The 7,998-nt window shown below is 36.6% G+C and overlaps 1 protein-coding gene across 1 annotated transcript; it reads left to right on the top strand.

Moving 5' to 3' along the window:
• On the top strand, positions 1–7,997 carry IHO1 (interactor of HORMAD1 1). The gene is made up of 8 exons (XM_053469624.1): positions 1–188; positions 995–1,064; positions 2,108–2,261; positions 4,237–4,397; positions 4,890–4,938; positions 5,176–5,263; positions 5,541–5,644; positions 6,725–7,997. The coding sequence occupies exons 2-8, from the start codon at positions 1,009–1,011 to the stop codon at positions 7,919–7,921; spliced, it is 1,809 nt and encodes a 602-aa protein (XP_053325599.1). The 5' UTR covers positions 1–188; positions 995–1,008; the 3' UTR covers positions 7,922–7,997.
• Position 7,998: the final 1 nt, after the last annotated feature.

Here is a 7,998-nt window from a genome sequence, read left to right as displayed (position 1 = left end):
CAGAATTTAAAATATAGCTCCCAAGCTTATACAACAAAATGATAGTAGATGTCTGTCTTCACTGGAAGGATTTCATGCGTTGTATACTTACAGGCTACCCGTAATGGAAGACTACATTAAGGATAAAGCACAGTAATCTTTCCTTTTTTCTCAGCATCGAGTCAGTCTTTCTATTCTACTGCTTCCATGTGAGTATTATTTTTAGAATCTGACCTTTCTGGTACAAAAAGCCTCTAACCTCATAATTAACTGTCACATCATATCTTACCTCAGCTCCCAAACCTCATCTCTGAATTGACTGAGCACTTCTGCAAAGTGCATTCCCCTTTCCCATCACCCCGAATTATTATTATAATTCCTATATTGCTAAAGGCAGGTATACCAAATCTGAGTCAGACAGCAAGCGAGGACACCAGAGCATTGGTTTAAATTAGATTGTTTTAGTAGCTTTAACAGACTCTGCCTATTTCTCTTCGAGTCTCATTTCAGATTCCGTTTATTCATCAGGATGTCGCTGAATGATGTTGCTGACCTACAATGCATTTCACTCAATACATATTTATTTATATTATATTAATAATCGTATAAATTTAAGCCGTTATCTGAAAACCTCTCACAGGCCGCTTGGGGATTTTTCTTTTTTTTCATATAGCTTTCCGTCCTTCAAATCAGAAATTGATTCTTAAACCTAACTCTTTTCTTTCTTGGTTAGGGCCAATCTCCCAATACTCTTCTTCTCCTAAAACCAATTGTTACTATATATACAGTATAAAGAAACATAGAATTTGTCGGCAGATCAGACCCATTCGGCCCCCGTCTAGTCGCCCGTTTCTCCTGCTGTAGAGATTCAAACCTTAATCAGTTTACTGGTGTCAAGAAAAATGTAGTATAACAGAAATTGTCTTAGTAACATAGATTTTAAGTATATACTAGTTCCTGATATGTATTATATATATATATATATATATATTATATATTTTTCCTTATTTTTCAGTGTTAGGCTAAAGAATGAATCCCAATGTTTGGAACATCAAAGATTTATTCAGCGTTCCTCCAGGAACTGGGTGAGGGGATTCAGTATTTATAATGTAATTTACTTTCTAGCAGTCACTGCCAGCAGTGCCAAGAATAATTCCTGTAAATGTAATGAAATTTAATGAATTTAAGCTTGTTGACTTTAAACCATAAGCTAGAAGGTATTTAAATTTCAATGTCCAGGCTTATAGCTTAAAGCAAGCATTGTACCTTTTAGTTAATATTTCTAATGTATCTGGAGCAGATGATCAGGCCTTTGGGATCAAAATACTCAATCTGCCCCCACGAATGCAGTAATAGAATCATTCACAGTTAGTTGTGACCTTTAAATGTTTTGAGGTCGTGTAATTAATCAAACTAAAAAATGTATGTGTATGGTTTTTTGTGCTTATATTTGATACTGAGATAGACAGAGCTGAATAATAAAAACAGGGAAGCTGTTATTCATACTCATTGTATCCGTAGATCAGTAGTACACTTTGTTTAATCCTTTTAATGTATTAAGGAGAATAATTATGTGTGTGTTGATAACTTTATAATTCTGTTTCATGTGTCAATTGTTCTGCTTAGTCAGATAGGAAATTAAAAAAATAAATGTGGGCTTGATATCACAGATAATAGCATATGATGTTATTTTATCATTCGTCTACCTAGGTTGACCATTGAACAGGGGCGTCCAACCTGCGGCCCTCCAGCTGCTGCAGGACTACATCTCCCATAATGCTCTTTCAGCTAAGGGGCTGGCTGAGGAGGATGGGAGATGTAGTCCTGCAGCAGCTAGAGGGCCGCAGGTTGGACGCTCCTGCTCTAGAACATGGTAGTCAGTGAAGTTTTCAATAGTTAGGCAAGGCATGTGTCATTTTTAACTCATGAGAAAAAAATATGGGTATGAGATTGTCATCGAAAGATTAAATATTTTTTAGTTGCCTGCTGTAACTCACCGTCAATACTTGTCTTTCTAGTACTAGAGGTCGTTATATAGAACTGATAATACATTAACATGGCATAATATTCACATTGCAGACTGGTGGCATTTGTCGAATGACATGTAATTTTTTATATGTCTGAACAGGGGGAGTAAGTCTTCAGGTCGGAATGGTACCGGGGACCACTCGAGCCTGACAGATTCACAGTTTTTGTTCGGTTCCCAGCTTTGCGCAGATATTTCTCAACCGTCAACCATTGACTACAAACAGATGAAGAATTCGCAGCAAAACTCCCAGGAAGTAAGCGCTACGTTACACATGATATAGGCTGTCAATCCTCCATCTGATTGAAGTAAATGTACGCCTCTTCAGTGGCGGATGTTTTTATTTATTTATTTATTTTGCAAAGTCTCAGAGCTACATAATCAAAGTTAACCGTCAGTGAACCCAGATTAGCTTGAGATATCTTAACATGGATGATTATTGCATAAAATGCACATTCACACCTGAATAGATACTGGTCCATACATAGAGGTGGTCAAAATATTATTCAAATGCCCTTAAAATGATACAGTTCATGAAAGGGATATTCAGATAAAATTGTGTTCTTAACACTAGACATCTCTCATGGCAAGATAAATCAGAACTACCATACGTTCATTTTTTATTCTTTATTTTTTTATTAATTATTTCACTGCAGTAAGAAATAGCAATAAAACAACCAAACCAATAAAACTGTATTTAAGGGATATGAAATGGTAAGTTATAAATTACATATATTTAATAAAAATAACACATTTGACATTATCAGTGTGTTAGGTTAAATGTAATTGTGAATTAATAGAGTCATTACAGAGTCCTTAAATGCATTTGAAGAATATTGGTTAGTGAGGATTTGTAATTGGGTTGAAAAGTTTTCAATACATTATATACATTCTTTCACTTAATGGCAGAAACAAATAATTATTTCATCTATTCTTTTTTTTTTTGGTAATACAATTTTATTGAGGTTTATTGAGGAGTAAACTTCATAGGAAATCTTTACTGTAGGATTGGAGTATAAGGCCATGACCACCTATATATATATATTTCTCAGGGAAGTTATATTTAGCCAAAGCGGCTTCCAGGAAATCTGTAAATTATTTTAAGGAGTCAACTAGGATGACTTTGTTGAGAATGGATCATTGGGCTTCTTCTTCATCACAAATCTGTGTAACTTTTTCCCCTTAAAGGGTGAAACAGTCATATTCGGAGACACGGTAATACGAGGTTATGCGGTGGTTGTGTGTAGGCAGCATCAAGGGCTTCATTTTTGACTTCCCATGTTTTTTGAACTTCCCTGTTGCATAATTGTATGTTTGTATTAGCTTTGCATTTGTACAGCACTCAATCAGTGGCCCTGTATAAAATCTGTATATGTCGTTTGTATAAAATGCGTAGGGGGTACCATATATCATTCTTTGCCCAAGGCAAAAATAAGTGACTGGATGCTCCCTTGCTTATGCAACTATTGAATTTCATTTCGTACATTTCCTTTGGTGACATGTCTCTTCCTCGTATAAATGTGTCCATGTTAGTCACTGCACCATTGGATACAAATGGTAACGAGAATAAATTACCCATATTTCAACAGAATGTAATATTATTACTGGGAGAGGGTGCGTTTCTGAAACCTGTAATATATCTAGGTTGCGTTTGAGATACACAAAGTAATATAGGAACTACTGCTGACGTTAATGCATAGCACCACTTGGCGAGTGACGTTGCTTTTCACCCTCTCAGTATGAAAGGTTAATATTTATAAAATATTAGCACTGCTGAATGTGTACATTAAATATTTATAAACCAGAGGTATAGATGTGGTTGCGAATAATACAAGAATAATAGTTGTATGAAGCCTATAGAAGAAGGTAGATGTTGTAGTTCAATGCTTAGCAATATAGCTTCATCTGCAGTTTTCAGATTTGTTTGCATCTCTTTATTTTAATACACATTTTTATGACAATACCTAAAAAGATATGTTAGTTAATATTTAGCTATATAGCTCCATCTGGAGTTTTCTGTTTTTAGTGCAGGATAATATAAATTATTATTATTTAGGAAATTCTCATTCACGTAAATGTAATTAACTCTTGTGTTATTCAAACACTGTAGGTGTGTGTGATATATATAAATATATTGTAGTGTTTTAATTATTTCTCCATATTGAATAAATATTATTTGACCTTAATCATATTCAAAATAATATGTTTTTCTTATAAAAACAAAACGACAGAATGACTCCAGCCTCTTCCTGAAATACCAGACAAAACCCAATCTGTTCAACAGCGACCCAAAGGAAAAGAGTTCATTTTCATTATTTGGTACAGCAAAACAGAAAGGGATTTTGGATCAGTATGAAGAAAGCAAGAAAAAAACTAAAGAAAAATTAGAAAGGTATTTGTCTCTCTCTTTATCTCTCTCTCTTTATATGCAGTCCATAAACATACAATTCTTGAAACTGGTGCCAAATTAGTTCATGTCTGTGTAGATATTGGTTCATAAGGGTGAAAGAAATTAAAATAATATAGAAACTTATTTTAAAACAACCCAAGCATAACTTATAGGTTAGATGAGAATAAGCGGTCAGATCAAAAAACTATATAACTCCAACATCACTTGCTGCTAATATCTGGGTCAGAATCGGAACCTCTCCTGCTCTAGAACACACTCTTTTTGATATTTCATTTACTAGTACTTACTGTTTTTCCCCCCACCCCAAAAAAACCCAGTTATTTATGTTTTAGTCCCAATTAGTGATGTCCACACAGTTAGGTGGGTATATATTCAGTTTGTATGTAAACTTGTGAATAACTCAAAATGAGGGAAAACCCAAAATGCTACAAATGATGATATAAATTAATTTTACATGTTTTTTTTTCCCATCAGTGAGCAGCTACATAACTTGATTTCCAGCATTCAACTAACTATACAGGAGGTGAGTATACGCTTGAAATTTAAACTGTTACGAACATGAATTATTTGTGCACAAAACAAAAGCTTGTGGAATTATTTTATTGAATATATCGCTGGATTGAATTACAGATAATATTTAACTTTAACAATTGTTCAAATCTGCTATCTGTTCTCCCTTGCTCTCCCCCCCCCTCTCTCTCTCTCTCTCTCTCTCTCTCATCTAATTTTTTATCTTGACATCTTTGCAAATGAATTGTAGTTGAAAACAGCACTTTGCCAGATTGAGGAGAATGCTCATTTACGGTCCACGTCACTCGTGGATTCTATGAACGCCGGTACTAAAACATGTGAGTCAATTTCAGTAATGAGTGTTGCCAGTAGAGGGCATATGGAAACTATGTTTCTTATTGGAATTGTTGCTAAAGGCAGACAATGCTAATATTTGCTTAATAAGCATCGAGTACATTATTACTGTTTTCTAGAAAATACATATAAATACTTAGTATCTATTTAATAAAGACTGTAAATATATATATATATATATATATATATATATATGCAATGGCCACAAAGAAACGTCCTAATGTCATTTTTTTAAGTAGTTTTCTTGTTGTTTCTCTTTAGTACAGGATAATGCATCCTTACATTGTGAATCAATACTAAAAGTATTGTCAGCTAAATGTAATGTGGAACAAGCATTAGAGGGCTTTGAACAAAAACTGCATACGGTAAGTGGAGATGTCCTTGTCTGTCCTTCATAAAATATGCTAGACTCTTGTTATACTTAAATTGTGCCATAAAAAAAGGCCGGCACTCATGAATTTTAGTTCAGCCTTTGAATTCCTATGAAGTAGTTTGATGAGGCCGTGTGTACATAATGCTGTACCTACAATAACGCCCACAAGCAAAAATAGAGACTAACATATATATGTGAAAGGGCTAGAAATGGCACAGAAGTAAGTTTAAATGGGAAAAAAGAGAACCCCATTAGCCAAGATGTTCTAAAATATCACATGGCTTTAAAAATGAGTATAAATTGCTGTTTTCACGAAGCCACCTTGATTGTCATGCAGGAGAATGCGGCCTTGGTGTAATATCAGCCACAATTCAAACCTGCATTGTTTAGATGTAGCTGTTTCAAAACGCTGACGGAGCCGTGTTGATATTGGCCCTGCCAGCCGCAAATTATTTCAGGGACAAAAAAGCAGTGTAGCAGTGCAGAAAAAAATGGCAACACGGAGGCCTCCACTGGTGGTGTGGGCACCAGAGTCATAATCTGCCAAAAAAACCTTGGGTTATTCAAGTGGACGTGGCAAGAAAATAGCAGTTGGAAGTCCACTCAGTACAGTGCAAAGCCCACTACCAGAGGCTGACTTAAAGGGAGGTCAGCTGCATCTCAAAATACTTGGTAAATCGTGTGTTCATTGACTTATTATCTGCCATGTTTATGCCAGATCCCAGAGGATGAGCTGGCAATATCAGTAGGCAAGAATCAGCGTCTAATACAGGGGTGTCCAACCTGCGGCCCTCCAGCTGCTGCAGGACTACATCTCCCATCCTCCTCAGGCAGCCCCTTAGCTGAAAGAGCATTATGGGAGGTGTAGTCCTGCAGCAGCTGGAGGGCCGCAGGTTGGACGCCCCTGGTCTGATAAGTAGACATTGTAAAGTGTTGGGGTCCCTCTAAAATCAGGGGTCTGTTCCACCTTATAATGATGCAAGGCTTACCTATTGAAATGAAATAAAAAATGTAATTTAAACAATAAGCCTTTCTTATATTGAATATTTTCTAATTCATCTTCTTTCTACAGAATGGCGAGGAGATGGCAGATCTAAAGTCAAACATGCAGCTGCTATTGTCAAACATGGATGCATTAAAATCTCAACAGTGCGAGCAGCAAGTAATACTGTCAGAAAAAATAAGTTGGTTGTCAGATTATATAAAGTCTTCTGAAGATAAAATAATTAGTGAGCTTCAGAAGATTAACTTGGTTCCCCTTCGCTTAAAAGACAACAGTGCACAGACTTCACCAGCAGCCATTCCGAATATATCTCTTAAAAACCATGTTGAACCACCGTTTAGTGTAAAGACGACTTTACCAGAGCGGTTACCCCTGTTACAAGGCAACATTCAACCCCAAACCAATGGAACTAGTAATGCTTATTCTGCAGATCCTGAAGAAAATGTATCCGAATCTACTGATTGTGTTAAGAATTCTTCATCGGGTTGTGAATTCAGCAATATTTCAGAGAAGGGTCCTACATCTCGAAGAAAAGCTGTTAGAATCCCAACAGTTTCATACAATGCGACCCAAAAACATACGCAGAAGTCAAAGCATGAAAATAGCTACGACAGCTCAGGTAATTTGTTTAAGAATGTAGATTCATCTTTTGGCAAGGAAAATGCACCACGGAAGAACGTAGCAAAGGAAAATGGGCAAAGAAACGGGAAGAGAGGAACAGCCAACAAACATAAAACAAACTATAGAAAGAAACCATCAGGATCTTCCAGGAGAAAGAATACAGATGCAGCTTCTAGAACTCTAGCAAAAACATCTAAAGTTAAATCTAGAAATGAACCTGTCAGCTTGGAACGTGGGACCTCTGTCATCATTTCAGAAGCAGACTGCCTGAGCCGTTATACAGAGAGCTGCGGCTCTTCATTACCTGTCATTCATGCTCCGCTGAGAAAAGCACAGAAGAAGAACAGGGATCAACTGTCCGTACTCAGTTCCCATCAAAGAACAGAGCAGCAATCATCTGCAAAGCGACAACCCTATGCCGGCGATAAAACCGGCCTGTATACAAAAGAAAAAAAGATGTTTCGCTGGGATTTTTCCACACAAGAAGGCATGGACCTGCGTTGCAGTTTACAGAATGAAAGTCATTTGACCTGGTTTTGCCCCTCGAGCCCTTTGCTGGAAATCAGCCCGAGTCACCCGGCCACCCAGTTCGAGGAAAGAAATTTCATGTCTGTGTTTTTTGGTAGCAGTGATGACTCTGACTAACAAGAGGTGTCAGATTCAGCTTGACACCTGATGTCTGTATTCACATTTCATTGCACTCTGGGCATAATAATTACAAG

Source organism: Spea bombifrons, chromosome 6 (genome assembly GCF_027358695.1).
Source record: "Spea bombifrons isolate aSpeBom1 chromosome 6, aSpeBom1.2.pri, whole genome shotgun sequence".
Lineage (NCBI taxonomy): Eukaryota > Metazoa > Chordata > Amphibia > Anura > Pelobatidae > Spea > Spea bombifrons.
Note: the sequence above shows the minus strand (reverse complement) of the source record. Positions and strands in the feature narration are given on the sequence as shown.

What these genes read in the sequence shown, in the direction of transcription:
- IHO1 (XM_053469624.1), top strand. Translation starts at nt 1,009, where the DNA reads ATGAATCCCAATGTTTGGAACATCAAAGATTTATTCAGCGTTCCTCCA. An exon ending in CGCAGCAAAACTCCCAGGAA is followed by an intron (nt 2,262 to 4,236) that starts GTAAGCGCTACG and finishes ACAAAACGACAG; the next exon opens with AATGACTCCAGCCTCTTCCT. An exon ending in GAACGCCGGTACTAAAACAT is followed by an intron (nt 5,264 to 5,540) that starts GTGAGTCAATTT and finishes GTTTCTCTTTAG; the next exon opens with TACAGGATAATGCATCCTTA.